Source organism: Loxodonta africana, chromosome 21 (assembly GCF_030014295.1).
Source record: "Loxodonta africana isolate mLoxAfr1 chromosome 21, mLoxAfr1.hap2, whole genome shotgun sequence".
Lineage (NCBI taxonomy): Eukaryota > Metazoa > Chordata > Mammalia > Proboscidea > Elephantidae > Loxodonta > Loxodonta africana.
Genome location: NC_087362.1, coordinates 42,832,168 through 42,853,484, shown reverse-complemented (window position 1 = coordinate 42,853,484; position 21,317 = coordinate 42,832,168). Strand labels below are relative to the sequence as shown.

Here is a 21,317-nt window from a genome sequence, read left to right as displayed (position 1 = left end):
TCATTAATGCCCCGAATCAGACTAGGTCTGCAGTGTACACTAAAAACAGTTGCTGGGAGTGGCCTCAGACTCTCAGCGACCCCATGTGTGTCAGAATAGAACTATGCTCCTCCAGGTTTTCATTGGCCCACAAAGTGGAGTTAATAAGACTCAAAAGTTCACAGTTAAGTACAGTTTAATCACATCTTTGAACAAGAATTTTACCATAAATTAGTAAAAAGTTGAACATAAAGCAAACAATTAAACATATATGTTAAGTACTAAGTTATAAAAAAGCCATGAAACAAATCTGACAACTTTATTACAAAAGATTAAACTCACTGACCACTGAAAAAGAAATACAATTCCAGCTCACAGAATTGAAAGTAATTCTTTATTGATAAACATTTTACCAGAATTAGAAATGTCAGTAGAAAAATAAAATTTAAATAATTTTCCGTTATACAAAGATTTGATCATTTAGACTGCAGCAGTTAGTGAAATAATCTAATACAAAAAGTTAAGCTGATTTTAGTCACAACCAGCCTTACGAAGTGCACAAACAAGAAATGCATGTACACAAAACTTTCTGCACATGGATAACTTAATGGCACCAGAGCTTCACATTCCAGGAAATTGTTCCTTAGGGAAGGCTGGTATGCACTGCAGTGTAATAAGAACTTAAATCAGAGGAGCCAGAAAGAACATTGGAATCAAAAGCCAATGTACAATTTAAAAACTTAAAAATATAAGGGAGGATTTAAAGGTAATTATATGCATGAACTTTTTCTTACTACTTTAAACATTTCATAAGAAGTAATTTTTTTTTGCAAAAAAATAAATTAATAGCACACAGTGGAAGGCAGGTTGGAGAAAGACGGACATCTTTCTCTTGGAATAATCATTACACTTTTGTATATGGACTTAAGTTTTCACAAAATGCTTTCACCACCTCAAAAGGAAAAATGGAAGCACAACCGGGAAGCAGGGTGGGCTGCATATGTCTCTAAGAAAGACTTCGGTGAAAATCCTCAAAAAACTACATACAGTAAGATAAAATGTTTAACACAAATGCCAATATTTTTCCATCTGAACCACTCCCCCCCCAAATAATTGTGTATTTGAGACAAGAAATTAAAACGAATAAAAACAGGAAGGAATTTTTTTTGTTTATCACTGAAATACTTTCTCCCTGAAAACTTACTTCAAGCTATCGTAGCTTAATCTCTATCAATTCTACATACATTTATTCATGGGAGAATGCTTCACACATTGGGATGGATGAAACGTTCAATAATTTGAAGATACATTTTATATTTGAAGTTTCTTACAAGAGGGGATAATCAAAATATGTGAAACAGGAAACAGATGGAAACAAAGATACCTTTCAAAATGCCTTAATTTTGAAATAACCAAACATTTTAATCATAGATCAACATGTTAAAAAAATAGTATTGGGAGATGGGGAGGCATCAACTAATGGCCCAAAGGTTTAAATAGTTTGTGAAGTTATAGCCAAAAGAATGTTTTAGGCAAAAATTCTAAGAGAATGCATCTTTCAATAGAAGCTATGAAAATCATCTCCCAGAATAAATGATACAACTTCCCCAAATTTCTTAAACTGAAGGGATACTTTTCAAAATGATAGCTCCTTGAACTGGAAAATGGGAGTCCTGAACTAAAAATCTGCTTGGAAGGAAGACTTGAGCATTGGACAGTAATCTTGTTGGGCAATGTGTAAGGGCATTTGCCTGCAATCCAACTCTAATTATTTCCACCTACCTAAGTATACGTCAATACAATTTTGATATATAAATTGCTGAATGGAAAACTAATTTGCTCTGTAAACTTTCACCCAAGCCACAATAAAATGTTAAAAAAAATACATATAGTTTTGATAAATGGTCTAATGGCTTAATTAGTCAAAAAAGAAAATGTCCAGTTAATTTTGGTGATCTGCAATTTTTCTCTCTGACTTTCCCTGGTAAATGGTCCATCTTGCTGTTTTTAATCAGAAGCCAGAGTGCCAGTTGTTTTAAATGGAATAGATAAGTTCACGTGCACGTGTCCTCATGGGTCATTAGCCTTACTCTCATAATAAAAACTTCCCTTTAAAAAGTCAGACTTAAAAAAAAAAAAAAAGTCAGACTTAATTACCAAGAACTATTCTGAAAACAGATAACAACACTGACAGTATGCCATATAAAACAGTTTAGGTGGTAAGGGTCTAGTTAGGTACTTAATTTTTGTAATTCTTTCCCTTTTGAAGGTCACAGTTTTCAGGCCTTTTAATGAAAAAGAAAGGCAACAGAATTAAAATTAAAATAGCTAAAATTGAGTTTAAAAACTCTGATATTTAATTCTTTTGAAGGGTACAAATTCTCCTTAAAGAAAATGTAAAGGGCAGATTGGGCATATCTGAAAATCAGACATGGGCACTTTCTGGGAGTTGGCACCCAATACTGCAAAAGTGGGCTGCAGCCTCTACTAGGTAACCACATATTAAGACCAAGAAATCAATAACCACTCACTCTAGTTTAAACTGCACGTCTAAAATTTCTCAAGATTCATTAATAAACCAAACCCACTAAGAAAAACTTTTACAGAATGTTTAAAGTATCTTCTTATTTGTGCCTCAATGCCCAAAGTATGACCTAACTAATTTGGCTTAAAATTTTCAAGTCAAGCCAGTTAAATAGGGTATGTTTCCAACTAAACTAAAAAAAAAAACTGAAAAGAATAAAAGCTTAAAAAGATAAGAAAATGTGGTACAGGGATTTGGGAGTAGGGGGGAGGTCTCAATTACAAATTCACATCTCTTAAAATAACAAATTCACATCTTTTAAAATATGTTAAATAATCAGAGTTCAAGATGGCTTTCCACAAAATGTCACATCATTCAATAGTTATCTCTTTTTTCTTTAAACCGTAGAGCCAAAGCCACTATCCTTTGTCACATTTCCTTTTTTTCCTGTTATATGTAATCAAATTTGTTCTCAAAGCTATACTCAGCCAAAACTTACTTGGCACTTAATGTCATGAAAATGTTGCAAAAGCAGAATTTACCATATTTTAACCAAAATTAGATCAACTAAGATTTTAGAATACTATGCTCTGCTTAAAAATAAACCAATATTGCCCGTAGTTTCTCTGAAGATGCAACATTGCATTTTCTCACAGAATATTATACATTTCAGTGTAAGGGATGCCAACCCAGAGCCCTGCTGGCCTGGCTTGGGTAAAGATATAAAGCTGCTTAAATTAAATATCTATTAAAAAGAAAGCCAAGCAACATGTTTTCTTTTGGTTGAGAATGATAGGAATCCAAAAAGATCTTCAATTCCTGGAGCTTTGAATTGAAGAAATGGCTGAGATGTCATCCTTCATCTCTCTGTTCATCCAATTTGCTTCCATTTGAAGAAATAAGAAAATATCACATTCCATACTGTATTCTTTTTGAGGATTCTGTATCTTGGGTTTATTTATTAAATTTTCTTGGCATCACAGCATAAGGACGTACGCTATAGAGTAGCCAAAATCCGTAAAAAGGAAACCACCACTACACAAAATGTCTGCCCAGTGCCCAAGGTGAGGGCTTCAAATGGTATCATTTCCTTTCCTGCTGCTCGGTAAACACCAGCAATTGCTCCACCTGTTTAAAAATTCAAGAATATTTACAAAAAAAAAGAAAAGAAAAAATCAAAGTTAACAATCAGGAAAATACAGCACTTAAAATTCTACCATAAATAGAACGGTCCAGATTTTTAAAGTTCACATATTGTGGAAACGTTCTCTTTTCCTGCTTTCTACTAACAACTCTAGGTTTTAAGTATTCTTCATGGCTTGCAAATCACCGATATATGCTTTTAGGTGTTTAAAAGCGACTCCTTTAAACTGAGTCTTCTAGATTTACTGAATAAAATCCTGTGGAAATAATAAACAAAATCAAGAAGACAGCAATTCCCACATGACCTAATTACGAACTCAAAAATATCCCTTTATTCCCCATGTCAATTAGCCCAGTGCCTAACATTTAAAAGGTACCTAATAAATTTTTGACAACAAGTGACAAAGATCTTTTGTGTGATTAAATTAAATCACATCAAATTTAAACATTAATTTAAAACACTTCTGGGCAAGAAATGCTTCAGGAGAGGTCCCAGGGAATCCCAGATCCACCTTCTCCTATACTCAGAGCTCCTTTCAAAAAATGGATGGAGGGGGTAGTAAATGGGTGAGAAGAAGAGAGGGGGACTCTAAGGTAGGGCCTCTATACCTATAGCGTTATTTTTAACTCAAGAGTATGAGGGAAGAGATATCCAGGGATTCCTTCCTGCTTCCCATGTCATTGCTTTTTTATGATGTTAGTCACTATAACTTCCTAGAAATTAGGAAAACAAAACAAATAAAAACATCTGTATCTACCCAGATACACAGCTGAATTGCTACAGGGACTTAGCATTGCACCAAAAAAACAAATGGAATCTTGGCTTAAAAAGAATAGATCCAAAGTTTCCCACATGACCCCCACCCCCAAAATGCTCCAAACAAAAGTATCCTTGGTCATAGTGTGTTCATTCATTCAAGTAGTATTATTTACAGAACACTTCTTTGTATTATAAGGTATGATCCATATTCTCATAGGACTCAGAATCTAGCTGAGGACACAAGACAGAAGGTACGAGTGTGAAATTGTTTTGAATAATGCAACACAATACATAGTGTCTTAATCAAATGTCTACACACATTATGTGATATGAAGGTTTATTAACATATTTTAACAAAAAGAAAGAACAACGTTAACCAATACCTGTTTTGGTTGCCTTGAACATTTGTGACTTTAAAATGCCCACCTCCAGTGGCAACGCATATACTGTGTTACCAATATCTGAAAGGCACATATATTTTATTGGGCCCCTCTGTAATTTAGCTCCAAAAATAGTGGGCTGGGTAGAAAGATGCTTAAGGAACTTGAACAGGACCCTAAAGTAGGATTTGGCTGATGAAGAAGGGAAGAAAGAGCATACCAAAAAGAGCAGCGAAATAGGAAGGCAATAACCTCTCTTCAACAAAGCCTTAAAGTTGGAAATGAACACACCATTTATTGCACAATTGCTATGCATTAGGTATTATGCTAAGTGCTTTGTATATACATTATCTCATTTAATCATCACATAAGTGTATGAGGTAGGAATTGTTATGCCTATTTTAGATGAGAACATTGAAGACAGCTCCTGGGAGCCAGAAAGGAGAATGGAGCAGAGGGTCCCTAAAGAGCAGCAGTAGATGATATAATTAAAAATATTATGTAAGGCCACTTATGGAAACTCCTTAAAGTAGACAGGAGAAAACTGGTCCTCTCCCCTTATTATCACAAAGGCTTCATCGCGTCTACAGAACACAGGGAAACTAGGCCGCTTTGTCTCAAAAACACTCAAGCCAAAGAAGCTGAGCGAGCACTTTGCTGGAAGCTCAAAGTTTCAATTCACAGGGAAAAAAACTAAGGTGAAAAATTAGTAGGACTATCATGTTTCTCTTTTTAAAAAATGTATTTATGTTTATATGTATATACCTAGAAAGCACATACACTAAAACGTAAACTGCGGTTATAACTTAGGGATTTTTAATTTTTGCTTATTTACAATTTTTCATTTCCATAAAACAAACATATTATTTATATTTAATTATGAGCTTAAAAATAAACTTATTCTCATCCCTGTAACTGTGTCCTGTGACATGATCAAAATAAAATAAAAAAAAAAGAAACCCAGGTTTAAAAAATTTGTATCAATGGAACTCCAATTAATCTTCAGAAAGTCCTGAGAAGAAAAAAAAAATAACCGGAATGCAAAACAGGTACTTTCCCTAAACAAGAATTCTTGTCACTAGAATTATTCTCCCATCCTTGAAGTAATCACACTTAAATAACTTAAGGTAATTCACCAACCATCTTGCCCATCAGTTAAGTGAAGGCTGGCAATAAAGAAGCAGTAGTTTCCTACAGGACAAATATTTTTCTTTGCTAGTGACCTACCTATCTCACAAAACGTTATCTCACAAAGCTTAACATGACTCCCCTGAAGCCAATGGGAAAATATGACTTAGGAAGCCAAATAATGGGGTACCAGAGGTGAGAAAAAAAGCAACACATTAAAAACAGGACCTGTGACTAAAAGCTACTCTTTTTCCTTCATCCTATTCAGATATATCACTAAAATGGGCCTGAAATGAGCTGACTGGTTATATTAAACATTTTGACTGGTATTTTAATGTCTAACATACTTGTTAAGATTCCAGCAGTAATTGGTCCCACGATGCCCATCAACAGGATGCTTACAGACATGAACCTACCATATTTGTGATGTCTGAGGGTGAAGAGGGCCAGCAGTCCAGCGGGGACATGAAAGAAGAGAGAGGAGACCAGTGCCCACAGGAACACTCCATACCACATCTCTACAAGGAAGACAACCAAAGTATAATCATTATAAAAGGGTACCCATCATACCCTGTCATTCCATTTTCAAAACTTTTTAGTTTTGAAAATGTTATGTAGCTTCATCAGTCAAAGATCCAAATACAGGCAGTTTTAAAGCAGAGGTCAGCAAACTATATGGCCAGCAGGCTGCCGCCTGTTTTAATGCATAAAGTTTTACCAGAACACGGTCACACCCATTTATTTGCATATAGTCTGTGGCTGCTTGCAAGCTGCAATGGCAGAACTGACAGTTGTGACAGACCACATGGCCCTCAAAGCCTAAAATATTTACTATTGGGCCTTAACAGAAGTGGTCCAACCTCTGACAAGCTACCTCTACCCCTAAACGCCGAAAAGAGGTTCGTTTAGATTTAAAAATTGACCTTAAATAATTTCCCTTCCATAAAATCCGCAATGATAGTTCACTATGCAATGTCCATTGACCTTTTTGATTAATCAGTTTTTTAAAATAGAAAAGTCACACAATTACATCCATTCAACAATCATTTTAAAGGCAGTGGAAAAAATATGAAGATGTTGCTTCCTATTAGGATATCAAAGTACTTTAAGATGTGAAATAAATACCAGAAAATGTAAATGTTTGGCTTAAAGACAAATGGCAGGAGGTGACAGGGTGGGTTAGAAGAGAAGCGCTGGTTCCTGGGAAGAACCTCTAATCATTCTTAAGATGACCATTATTCAGGCAACATTAAAATATCTGATCACCAGCTATGCATAAAAAACTACATATGCAGCACCTTGGAAAATACAAAAAATAAAAAAAAAGGAGAAACAATCCCCAAGTGACTTTGCAGCTTGGTACATGGCAGACACGGTGTTCTCCCCCAGTGAGCCCAGAAAAGGCTTTAGACTCCTCAAGCTAGCTCTCCAGCTACTCATTACAGGTAGAATAGAGGTGGAACAGTAGATAAAATCTTTTTTTCCGTCCTTGGCTCAAGACAGGTAAGTCACAGGCAATTTTAGAAATAAGTGATCAGCTTAACTCAGGATTTCTCAACTGCGGCGCTATTGACATTTGAGCCGGATAATTCTTTGTCATTGGTTGGGGCTGTCCTGTGTATTGGAAGGTATAGAGCAACATCCCTGGCTTCTACCCACTAGATGCCAGTAGCATGCCCCAGTTGTGACAACCAAAAATGTCTCCAGACATTGCTCAATATTCCGGGGGGGGGGTGGGGGGGGTGGGGGGCAAAACTCCCCAAATTAAAAAACATTGACTCGGCTGAAACAGAGGGTTTATAAGAGTAACAGGAGTGAAAGCTAGAAAGACAGGTGGGGTCAGACATGGTGGGCTCTGAAGACCAGACTAAGGACAACCACATGAAAGCCCTAGAATTACCTGGAAAGTTTTTGATTAGTAAAGGGTTGTCAGGACATTATTTCACAGGACCCAGCCTACACTTCCAGTAGGAATACAAACTAGAAAACCTTTTAAGAGGGTAATGTGAAAGCATGTATCAAAAAAAAAAGTCAAATGTGCATACCCTTTGCCACAACAACTCTGCCAGGAATATATCCCGTAAGAATATGCATCTAGACAAGATCAGAGGTAACAAGAGGTTCCCAGCAGCACTGTCTGTAATAGCCAAGGCTGGAAACCAACTGCGTTTGTCTACAGGGCTTGTGAAACACAGTTTGGTGCATCCACATAATGGAACGTTACACAATTACATAAAAACATGAGACAGATCTATATACATTGATGGGGTAAAATGCCCAAGTCATAACGGGAGGTGAAAAAAAAAAAAAGGCAAGGTGCTGAGCAGTATGTAGAATAAGACCCCATTTTTGTAAAAACATACAAACAAAAAAGAACGCAAGGGCTTTTCTTGAAGCCAAGTGTGCACTGTAAACACACCGTTGTGTGAGTGGCTTTTTCCCAGATTAATTAAAATAACAGTTTTATTTTAAAAAGTCTTTATTTAGTTTACATGGGCTTTTTATTCTTATTAGAGGCTTCTGAGGGACTGACAGAGATTAGGGGTGGGCATCAAATCCCCTCAAGCTATCCTTAACGTTGTCACTGATGATTGCTCAAGTTTTTGGCTAGTTTTGAGTCAAAGAGAGCTTCAATTAATATCACATTCTGAAGATACTTAAATTAGGGTACCTGGGTCTTGTTTTGGATCAATGAATCTTCTGTTTTTTGGTGGGGATCAATGGTTCTTAATTAAAGGATCAGGGGGTGCCCCTATCTAGGGCACAATGTTTATCAATAATAACAAATGACATAAGGGTATTCTGGCACTTTTGATCCGGTAAAAAAAACTATCAGAGAACTGCAAAAGGTTTCAAACCATTCGTGAGAACTTTTTTTCTGCTCAACACAAGATATATCTTCTGAGTAATTTTATAATACTGTTAAAGTTGCTCTATTTTGTTTGATGCTGTTGGCAGTTTCTGTAAAAGTAAAGGTTTAAAATCACACAATATGGAGTATAAAGTGATTAAATCACAATGTCCCAAGCTTGAAAAGTTAAACATGTATACACACATTAAACAAATATTCAAATGCTGCCCTTCCCCCCTGCCCCTCCCCCGCCAAGGAAGAAACCACCTCTTTCGTTACTAGTCAATATTGCCAGCATCCTCAGCGTTTAAGGCCCCCACCTCTTCAGGAATACCATAGCCTCCTTTCTAGCCACCACTGGGCCCTGAGCTATTTCTGCCTTCACTGCCCAGGGAAGGTACCCTCTCTTCTTGGCAGCAGCTCCAGAGGTTCAGTGTCTGCTATCCAGGTATGACTTCTCCCCATTAAATGGGCACCCACCAGATTCCAGTGCTGCTGTTCCAGGGCAGCTACCTCCAGCGTCCACGAATCCCTGCTACCTGGGCAGCCACTGTTGCACCCTGGCTTAATCAGGACAGCCTATAGCACCTTGTACATCGCCCAGTTTCAGCTCCCCCTCCAAGTCACGACACAGCACTCTGTAACTCCCTTCTACAACAGAAAAGCACCATCTTCACTTCCTTGGTCCTCACCAAAAAAAACACCAAACCCATTGCCAAGGTGATTCCAATTCATAGCAACCCTATAGGACAGAGCAAAACTGCCCCGCAGGGTTTCCAAAGAGCAGCCGGTGAATTCGAACCACTGACATTTTGGTTAGCAGCTGAGCTGTTTACCCTGTGCCACTAGGGCTCCAGCCACCCACAAAATCACTTTAAGACTTTGACCACTCTAACATCCAGTTTGTAGAAAGTTCTACGAGGACACCAGGCAAGCCACTGCTCAGGGGTAGACAAATGGGATGCAAGCCTGTCTCCAGGAATTCAGGGCAGTTACCCTCCTGGCCATTGTCTGCCGCCACCCCTGGGCCCCTGCTGGAACCTGGCTTCCTACTGGCTGCCACAAAACCATTGGGGCAGTGACACTGGGAGGCCAGACCTGCATCTGACAAGGCAAATTAAGATGGTACCTTCCATAAAAGTGAGGCCTGGACACTAAAGTGTGTTACCCTGACACTTACCCAGTTCCCAATTCCCCTGGAGCACAGCACCTGCCCCAGGATGCCTACCAGCCCAAATCTTGATTTTCCTGAAAGCTCCAAGGTCTATTTGCAAACAGGAACTGACACAGCAGACTAGCACTCACTGAGTCTCTGAGAAGGAGAGGCACGCAGCACCCTCCTGCAACCCTGAACCACATCCATTAGCTAGTTCAGTGACTACATATTTTATTTTATATAGCATCATTTAAATCACTTCAACTAGGGGAAAAAAGCTTAGTTTTATTAGACGAGTAGTGCAGTTTATAAAAACACTCAGGTTGATGAGATTATTACAGCACTCTAAGAGCAAATACAAACCCTGATCAATAAAACACTATTTAAAAAACTAAGTGATTTCCCTTTAATCTAATGCACCTTAATTTGCCATCTATTTAATAGCTATTTATCGATAGTCATACAGTACTTTGCATTTCCCTGGTTCAACACAATATACAGAAGCATCTTTTCTATATATCTTAAGTGTTTTCTTTTTCACTGCTTCAAATCAAATGCATTATCTTCATCTTTGTTTCCACTGGCAACTAAAGTCACATCACTTCCCTACGCTGAAGTGTAAATCAGACAATTAATCAGTAACAAAAAGAGTACAAATAAAAAATTAGATTAAGCACTGTGACAGGCAGACCCGCATCCTAATCCTTGAAATCTGTGAATATGTTACCTTATATAGCATAAGGAATTTTGCAGATGTGATTAAATTAAGGGTCTTGAGATGGGTACATTATCCTGGATTATCTGGTGGGCCCGATGTAATCACAAGGTTCCTTATAAGAGTGAGGCAGGAAGATCAAAACGAGAGATTTAAAGATGCTATGATGCTGGCTTTGAAGATGGAAGAAGGGGTCACAAGCCAAAGAACGCAGGTGGCCTCTAGAAGCTGGAAAAGGCAAAGAAGTATCCCTCCACTAGGGCTTTCAGAAGGAACACAGCCTCACTGATACCTTGATTTTAGCCCAGTAAGACCCATTTAGGACTTCTGACCTCCAAAACTGTAAGATAATAAATTTGTGTTGTTTTAAACCACTAAATTTGTGGCACTTTGTTACAGCAGCCATAGGAAACATATGTAAGCACCAAGAGTTCATTCATTAATCAAAAACATACTAAGCACATTCTATATGCTAGGCATACCAATGATAAAAAAAAGACAAAGATCCCTGCCCTCAAGGAGCTCATATCTTTAAGAAAATATTTTCAGACACACATTTCAGTTAAACAGAAAAGCCACAGACAGCAGACTTGTCTTGGTGAGTTCTGTATTAACAAAACTGGTTTGTAACGGCCTGCTCCTTGTCCCTATAACCTCCACAACTGGAGCACCCAATTCTCAAGCCAAGCTGTAAGACTAACCTGGCCCCAGGCCATTCAGCAGGAATGGAGGGCGCCCAAACCAAGAAGACACCATGAGGCTCACTACTCAGCCATCCCCACTCTGTCCTTACCCTACTTTCCAACAACAAATGGCCAGTGCCTCTGAAGCCGGAGTTCTAACTAGATCACACCAGTCCTCCTGGGGACTGGAGTCCTACCTGGTCTGGCAACTTGATGCTGGGCTGCCCTGATGTTAATCACCCAGCAGCCTGCATCTCTTCACACTGCCTGCTATACGGCTCCTCTCTTGCCAAACTCCACCCACCTGCCAGGAGATCCATCTGTCCCCTCTGCTCCTCGCTGACAATGATGGTTTGCCATCAGTACTACTACCTGTAGTCTGCCACGTCTCTCTCCTGATACTACTGGCTGAACGTCCTCTCATCCCTGGTTTCTGAGTGTGCCCTCTGTCCTATGTCATCCCAGTGGTCTCTTGGTCCTATCCTGGGCAGATTTTGTCTGTCCTAATTTGGCCTTCCATCTATTCTTCACACAAACCTACAGCAAGCCTTCTTAAAAAGTCAGTGCTACAGTACAGGGGAGGTCAGCACAATTGGACTAAACCAAAAGCAAAGAAGTTTCCTGAAGAAACTGAATGCTTCGAAGGCCAGTGTGGCAGGGGCAGGGGTCTGGGCACCATGGTTTCAGGGGACATCTAAGTCAATTGGCATAATAAAATCTATTAACAAAACATTCTGCATCCCACTTTGAAGAGCGATGTCTGGGGTCTTAAACGCTAGCAAGCAGCCATCTAAGATGCATCAATTGGTCTCAACCCACCTGGATCAAAGGAGAATGAAGAACACCAAGGACACAAGGTGATTACGAGCCCAAGAGACAGAAAGGGCCACATGAACCAGAGACTACATCATCCTGAGACCAGAAGAACTAGGTGGTGCCCAGCTACAACCGATGAGGGCCCTGACAAAGAACACAACAGAGAACCCCTGAGGGAGCAGGAGAGCAGTGGGAGGCAGACCCCAAATTCTCATAAGACCAGACTTAATGGTCTGATTGGAAGGACCCCCGTGGTCATGGCCCCCAGACCTTCTGTTGGTCCAGGACAGGAACCACTCCCAAAGCCAACTCTTCAGACATGGATTGGACTGGACAATGGGTTGGAGAGGGATGCTGGTGAGGAGTGAGCTTCTTGGATCAGGTGGACACTTGAGTCTATGTTGGTATCTCCTGCCTGGAGGGGAGATGAGAGGGTGGAAGGGGTTAGAAGCTGGTGAAAAGGACACGAAAAGAGAGAGTGGAGGGAGGGAGAGAGCAGGCTGTCTCATTAGGGGGAGAGTAATTGGGAGTGTGTAGCAAGGTGTATATGGGTTTTTGTGTGAGAGACTGACTTGATTGGTAAACTTTCACTTAAAACACAATAAAAATTATTAAAAAAAAAAAGTCAGTGCTAAATGGTACAGGGCTTCTTTTAGGGTGATAAAAATATTCTAAAATTGATGGTGGTGATGGTTGCACAACACTGTGGATATACTAAAAGCCACCGAATTGTACACTTACAAAAAAAAAAAAAAAAGGAAATCTGATCATCCCTTTTCTGCTCAAAACCCTTCAACAAGTTCCTCCAGAAACTGACCTTACCTCTTCCTCACCCCCTTGGCCACACTGTTCCATCCAGCCACAGTGGCCACCTTGCAGTTTCTGTCTGGTCCACAACCTCTGAACGTGCTGCTCCCTTGCCTTCCCCCACAGCTGCATGGCTTATTTCTCACTTCCTTTAGACTTTTTTTTCCAGTGTCACCATCACAAATGGCTTCCTGATCACTTTATGGAAAAGGGCATTCCACTCCCAGTACACACACCCCCATTTACTACCCCTTTACCCCATCTAACACTCACCACTAGCTATTCCATTCCAAACTTTTTTGGTTTATTTATTTTCTCTTTCTCTCCCCATTAGGATGTTCACTACCTCACTGCTGCATCTTCACTTCCTGCCTGGAACATGTCAGGCATCCATAGACACTTAGCAAGTATTTACTGAGAATGAATAAATGACTGGTCCAAGTGTGACTCATTCTTGATTCCAGCAATGGTACAACCAAAACATTACTGGGTTTTAGTTTAACTCTTAGAAGATTAAAAAAAACAGGAAAGAAAGAAAAGATGAAAATGAATGTCAGACGAGACTCTGAACTTAGTTCTTGAACACAGAGTAGTTAAAACAAAAGGAAGAAATGATGAAGTAAAAGAGCTTAACAGAAGATTTCAAAGGGTGCCTGGAAAAGACAAACTACTATAACAAAATGGGCAAAGTCCTGGAAATAGAAAACGAAAGGGGAAGACTATACTTGGCATTTCTTGAGCTGAAAGAACTGAAGAAAAAATTCAAGCTTCAAGCTGCAATACTTAAGGATTCTACAGTGAAAATATTAAATGATGCAGGAAGCATTAAAAGAAGATGGAAGGAACATACGGAGTTACTGTACCAAAATGAACTGGTCAACATTCAGCCATTTCAGGAGGTAGCATATGATTAAGAATCGATGGTACTGAAGGAAGAGGTCCAAGCTGCACTGAAGGCATTGTCAAAAAACAAGGCTCCAGAAGGGCGGGGGTTTGGGGACTATGGCTTCAGGGGACATCTAAGTCAATTGGCAAAATAAATTCTATTAAGAAAACATTCTGCATCCCAGTTTGAAGTGTGGCATCTGGAGTCTTAAATGCTAACAAGCGGCTGTCTAAGATGCATCAATTGGTCTCAACCCACCTGGATCAAAGGAAAATGAAGAACACCAAGTTCACAAGGTAATTATGAGCCCAAGAGACAGAAAGGGCCACATGAACTAGAGACCACATCATCCTGAGATCAGAGGAACTAGATGGCGCCCAGCCACAAGCGATGACTGCCCTGACAGGGAGCACAACAGAGAACCCCTGAGGGAGCAGGAGAACAGTGGGATGCAGACCCCAAATTCTCATAAAAAGACCAGACTTAATGGTCTGACTGAGACGAGAAGAATCCCGGCAGTCATGGTCCCCAAACCTTCTGTTGGTCCAGGACAGGAACCATTCCCAAAGCCAACTCTTCACACATGGATTGGACTGGACAATGGGTTGGAGAGAGATGCTGATAAGGAGTGAGCTACTTGGATCAGGTGGACACTTGAGACTATGTTGGCATCTCCCGTCAGGAGGGGAGATGGGAGGGTAGAGGGGGTTAGAAACTAGCAAAACGGTCATGAAAGAAGAGACTGGAAGGAGGGAGCAGGCTGACTCATTAGGGGGAGAGTAAGTGGGAGTATATTGTAAGGTGTATATAAGTTTATATGTGAGAGGCTGACTTGATTTGTAAACTTTCACTTAAAGCACAATAAAAATTACTAAAAAAAAAAAAACAGGGCTCTAGAAATGGACAGAAAATCAATTGAGATGTTTCAACAAGTGGATGCAGCACTGGAAGTGCTCACTCATCTATGCTAAGAAATTTGGAAGACAGCTACCTGCGCAACTGACTGGAAAAGATCCATAGCTGCACCCATTCCAAAGAAAGGTGATCCAAAATAATGCAGAAATTATTGAACAGCATCATTAATATCACACACAGTAAAACTCTGCTGAAGATCATTCAAAAGTGGTTGCAGCAGTACATTGACAGTGAGCTTCCAGAAATTCAAGCCGGACTCAGAGGAAGATACAGAACAAGGGATATCATTGCTGATGTCAGATGGATTACAGCTGAAAATAGAGAATACCAGAAAGATCCTGTGTTTTATTGACTATGCATTCAACTGTGTGGATCACAACAAATTATGGATAGCATTGTGAAGAATGGGAATTCCAGAACACTTAATTCTTTTTGGAGAAACCTGTACTTAGACCAAGAGGCAGTCATTTGAACAGAACAGGGGATAGTGAATGGTTTAAAATCAGAAAAGGTGTGGGTCAGAGTTGTATCCTTTCACCATACTTAATCTGTACGCCGAGCAAATAATTTCAGAAGCTGGACTATATGAAGAAGAAAGGGGGATCAGGATTGGAGGAAGACTCATTGACAACCTGTGGTATGCAAATAATACAATCTTGCTTGCTGAAAGTGAAGAGAACTTGAAGCATTTACAGACAAAGATCAAAGACCACAGCTTTCAGTATGGATTATACCTCAACATAAAACAAAAATCCTCATAACTGGACCAATAAGCAATATCATGATAAACGGGGAAACTACTGAAGTTGTCAAGGATTTCATTTGACTTGGATCCACAATCAACATCCACGGATGCAGCAGTCAAGAAACCAAACAATGCATTTGCATTAGGCAAATCTGCTGCAAAAGACCTCTTTACTGTGTTAAAAAAAAACAAAGATGTCACTTTAAGGACTAAGGTGTGCCTGACCCAAGCCATGGTGTTTTCAATCACCTCACATGCATGTGAAAGCTGGACAATAAATAAGGAAGATCGAAGAAGAATTGATCCCTTTGAATTATGGTATTGGTGAAGAACACTGAGTATACTATTGACTGCCAGAAGAACGAACAAATCTGTCTTGGAAGAAGTACAGCCAGAATGCTCATTAGAAACAAGGATTGCAATACTTCCTCTCTCATGCTTTTGGACATGTTATCAGAAGGGACCAGTCCCTGAAGAAGGACATCATGCTTGGTAAAGCAGAGGGTCAGCAAAAAAGAGGTAGACCCTCCAAAAGACTAATGGACCACAACTACCACACCCTCCACCAGACTGAGTCCACCATAACTAAATGGTGCCTGGCTACCACCACTGACTGCTTTTACAGGATCACAATAGAGGGTCCCAGACAGAGCTGGAGAAAAATGTAGAACACAATTCTAACTCAGGAAAAAAGACTAGACTTACTGGTCTGACAGAGACTGGAGAAACCCCAAGAGTATGGCCCCTAGAAATCCTTTTAACTTAGTAGTGAAGTCACTCCAGAGGTTCATCCTTCAGCCAAAGATTAGACAGGCCCATAAAACAAAACGAGACTAAATGGGCACACTAGCGCAGAGGCAAGAATGAGAAAGCAAGAGGGGACAAGAATGTCGGGAAGGGGAGAGTGTTGACATGTCATAGGGTTGGCAACCAATGCCATAAAACAGTAGGTGTATTGTTTAATGAAAAACTAATTTGTTCTGTAAACCTTTCTATAAAGTACAATTATGAAAAAAAAAAAAACAGAGGAAAAAATGAAAAAGAGGAAGATCCTCAATGAGATGGACTGACACAGTGGCTGCAACAATGGGCTCACGCATAATGATTGTGAGGATGGCATAGGACCAGGCAGTATTTCTGTTGTACATAGGGGCGCTATGAGTTGGAACAACTTGATGGCACCTAACAACTCAGAAAATACACTTTGACATTGATTTTATTGGAATTCATACCTTTTAAAATAGAATATCATTCCTGACACAAGAAAAAGATCTGCCTTTCTTGGCATTCAGATTTGTTAAAAAGGACGACAACAACAACAAAAAAATGTGAACAACTTGGGATAAGGAGTGTGTCTTAGTTATCTAGTGTTGCTATAATATAAATACCATAAGTGGATGGCTTTAACAAACAGAAATTTATTTTCTCACAGTTTAAGGGGGGTAAAAGTCCAAATTCAGGGCGCCACCTCTAGGGGAAGGCTTTCTCTTTCTGTGAGCTCTAGGGGAAGGTACTTGTTTCTACAGCTTGTTTTCTGGTTCCTTAGAAATCTCTATGTGGCTTGGCATCAATCTTCCCCCATCTCTGCTGTTTGCTTATTTAATCTCTTGTATATCTCAAAAGAGACTGACTCAAAATACACCCTACACTAATCCTGTCTCATTAACATAACAAAGACAACCCATTCCCAAATGGAATTATAACCACAGACATAGAGGTTAGGATTTACAACACATGTTTTTTGGGGACATAATTCAATCCGTAACAGTGTTCAGGAGAAATCTAAATGGCTAAAATGCAAACGCGGTTAAAAAAAAATTTTTTTTCAAAGCTCCCGGATGGTGATGAACCATAGAATATTTTAGAGCAATGATTTTTCCATTATGAGTTTGCATAAAGTGCAAGCGACCTTTTCTGTGGGGCCAAAATGATCTATGCTAGAGTCAGGACAATGAATGGAATTCATTTTAAGCAGGCTTTGGTGCCTCAAAGAGGATCACCTATTAGATCCACCATTCCAGCTAAAGATGAGACAATACAAACAAGGAGGTATTTACCCACCACATATTCTGATCAACTTGAGGTCAAGGGCTACACCTCACGGGTGTTTATACTTCTAGCCCACAGTCTGTGCTTGACCACGTGTGTACTTGCAGAATCAATGATCCCTGCTGATTGACACCCTGAAATTATGTATCCATAGGATCCATAAACTCAAGTACATACTGCAGCTTAATGTTTTCAGACCAATTTCTGAAAGCAAAACAATTACTATGCTACAGATGCTCTACTATGACATAATGTTTAAATTATCTCCCCAAATCCATTTATATCTCAATCTTTTCTTACAGATAACCGAAGGCCAGACTAAACAGTTTCAAAATATCACCCCATAGACTACTTACTAATTATGAAAGGATTAAGGCACCTTTTTGGTGGAGGATCTGGTAGACAATACTTTTACCATGTGATCAAACTTACAATTATCACTAAAGGGACATTAAATGTTTCCTGATGTAATGCACTGGGAAATGGACAGTATCACCTCTGTAATATACTGATCGAAAACATTTAATCTGAATTTAATGATGAAGAAATGATCAGAGGAACCTAGATTGTGGGACATCTACAAACAATTAGCCTGAACATCTCAAAAATGTCAATCTCAAGAAATTGAAACAAAGACGGAGGAAATGTTTTTAGGTTAAATGACACCAAACAGACATAACAAATAAATGCAATGCATAATCCTTGATTAGATCTTGGAGTTAAAAAAAAAAAAAAGCCTAAAATTTGGACAACTGGGGACATTTAAATAAAACCTGTACATTAAATAACATTATTTGATCAATGCTAAATTGCTTGGGTGTGATATAGTTCTGTAGTTATGATAAAAACGTTCTTGTTTTAGATACATATTCAATATTAGGGGTTAAGTTCCATGATGTCTACAACTTGCAAATGGTTCTGCAAAAAGTAAAAATGTGTGTGCATATATACATGCAGACATATGTGTATATGTACGCACGCAAATTTTTAGAGAGAGAAAACAAAAGTATCAAAATACTAATAATGTAATAAAGGGTATATTGGGCATTTATTGTACTATTCTTTCAAAACTTCAGTAGGTTTGAAGTTTTTCAAAACAAATAGTAGGGGTAAAAAATAAGTACACAAAAACAGACTAATCTTGTCCAGTAGTGCCTAAAAAAAAAAAAACTGCTTGAACAATTCATTTTTCAGATAAGGTCTCCAGAATGCCATGTATTTTTGTTATTACTGTCAACTGTGATCCCAAGATCTTTTGAAACAATTTGAGCTACCAGATTATCATTTTAGCTATTTCCAAGCTAACATCTGCATCTGCCTCAATGTTGTTGTTGTCAGCTGGGCTCTAAGTGGCTTGACTCATGGCCCCAAGCACAATGGAATGAAATGCTGCCCTGTCCTTGCACCATTCCAGTGATTTGGTTTCAGGTCAGGCTGTTGTGATCCATAGGGTTTTCACTGGCTGATTTTCAGAAGTAGGTAACCAGGTCTTTCTTCCCAGTTTGTCTTAGTCTGGAGCTCTGCTGAAACCTGTTAAGCATCATAGAACACACAAGCCCCCACTGACAGGCCCGTGGCTGCATAAGAGGCGCACTGGCCAGGAATCAAACCCAGGTCTCCAGCATGGAAGGCAATAATTATACCACTGAATTATCATATCAGCTACACCACAAACTTGTTGGAGAGAACTGCTAGGCAGGAGATACACAGCAAAACCCCCTTGTCCACTGAACGGTGCCTAGCAGTTGCTGCCCAGTGGATGAAAAATCACAGGTGTCTTGTTTAAGACTGTAGTCTGTAATTCTATCCTTCTCTTTTCACTGTTTCAGCGCCATGTTCTCTTGTTTACTAAGTCAAGATATTAGTCAACTTTGCTGTAAAGCCCTTACTCCAACCTTCAATAGCCACTTGTTAGTCTTCTTGCCTTTAAGCGTCCAACACAAATAACTGAGAACTCCCTCGCCCTCCAAGTCTTTATTAATTATCCCAGGTAAAATAATTTCTCAACTTTCTGAGCACTGATAGCTTTCTATTATGATTCTGCCAAACCCTGAATTCAGGTTCAGCAGCCGCTTCAGGGGGAGGAGGAGTTAAAAGGGTTAAATAGAAGCTGGGTCACAGATTTTGGATGTATAAGTGGGAGACACCCAGCAACAGGTCTCAAAGTTATTCCCAGAAAGACTAGCGGGTAAAGTGTGCTGATATGGCTGGAGGTACAAGCGATCATCAGGCAACCTCCTGGAGCCGCCTAGAAACGACGACACCAAAGTCGCCCTGGCACAAACGACTCAGTATCCACACCGCGAAAGCGAAAGCCGAGAGGCCCTCGCGGACAACCCAAATGGAGTTTCTACCGATTAGAGGCCAGGCTCTATCTGCGCCCCAAACAAGGCGGGGACCGCCGCCTCCCGGGCTCTGCGGGCTTCAATTCCGAACCTGGAATGTTGGGAAACTCCAAACGGCATGAGCAGCTTGGTTGGTGGCCGAGCTCCTCTAGTTTACCAGGTTCACGTCCGCCCTCCCCTTATTTACAGGATCCACCTGCGGGCCCTCCCTTCGACCTCGCCCCCAGCACTGGCGCAGTGGGGTGGCCCGGCGAGGAAGTGACCGGGGACCGTCCAGCTCTCGGCAGAGGGAGCTAGCACCTCCTTCCAGGAGGAAAACGGCTCCCACCACGCTGGTCGGCGGGTCGAGGGGATCCCCAGTGCAGACGCGGAGCACAGGAGAGCCCCGCACCACCAGCCCGGCGGGGCGGGGGCGAAGCGCGCAATGCGCAGACGCGGGGCGTGGCCGGTACCTGGGAAGGAGCAGAGAGAAGTGGAGTTGGGGCACAGGGTCCCGTTGCCCACCCGCGGCACTAGCTTCAGGCTGAGGATCTGCTGCAGGAGCCCAGCCGACCCCCCGCTGCCGCCGCTCCCTTCGTGCTCCATCCTGCCGCCATTCACCGCGGAGAGATGAGGGGAGAGCACCCGAAGCGCTGCAGGCGCTCACTCTCACTCAGGGTCCGTTCTGCTCCCGGCACCTCCGCCGCCACAGCGTCACCTTTGCCAGGGCCCTCTTCTTCCTCCTACCCCAACGGCGCTGCCAAATGATGGTTCCTCCCTCCAATCACAGGGCACCGCAGCTGGCAGGGGCGGGGCGAGAGTTGTTCCTTCCCCTGACGTTGCGTACGCTTCACACAGATTCTGTCCCACGGGCTCCGCCCCCTCACGGAGAAGTCTCGCCTGCTCCGGTAGGGCGCGCTATGCTCTGCAGCGCCACCTATAAGAAGGTAGATGAACTGCCTACGCCCCACTAGACCGTAGGTGAAGACTTAAACACATCCGGCAAAGCAATGATCGTAACGGATTTGTAACGACTGTTTTAGTACAACTGGACCCCAGTATTTCTGAAACTTTTAGGAAGAGAAGCAGGAAAGTTCTTTATTTAGAGCTTACAGCATAGAGATTTCATTATAGGGCTGCTGTAGGCTAAGGACCGGAAGGAGATTATATGTTGTGCACTGGGTATGTATAGTGCTACCTAGTTTAAATAAAAATTTAAAAGAGGCTCCAGTTCAGTACGACAAAACCGAATTATACATTTCGTTCTCATCTCTCTTCAGAGACCCTGTTAAGATGAAAGCAACAAAACTGTAAGAAGAAATAAGCTAATAACAGTAGAGTCCTGGAAGTTATTAAGGATAAATCATTTCAACAAAGTTCCATGAAACAGAGAGGCTTTTGGTGGATTATAATAAGTATTTATTGAACATTTTATTCTGTACCTGTCACCAAGTCA

The 21,317-nt window shown here is 40.6% G+C and overlaps 1 protein-coding gene across 2 annotated transcripts; it reads right to left on the bottom strand.

The window, feature by feature from the left end:
• Positions 1–359: 359 nt before the first annotated feature.
• Positions 360–20,644, bottom strand: TMEM170A (transmembrane protein 170A). Of its 2 annotated transcripts, none has more exons than XM_010596836.3 (3): positions 20,335–20,644; positions 6,331–6,432; positions 360–3,631 (listed from the first exon to the last, which is right to left on the bottom strand). In XM_010596836.3, exons 1-3 carry the CDS (start codon positions 20,465–20,467, stop codon positions 3,501–3,503), a joined length of 366 nt encoding a protein of 121 aa, XP_010595138.1. In that variant the 5' UTR covers positions 20,468–20,644; the 3' UTR covers positions 360–3,500. The 2 variants fall into 2 exon arrangements, with proteins under 2 accessions (XP_010595138.1, XP_003417135.1); XM_003417087.4 differs by having other exon boundaries at positions 6,262–6,432; positions 20,335–20,641.
• Between the last annotated feature and the right edge of the window lie 673 nt (positions 20,645–21,317).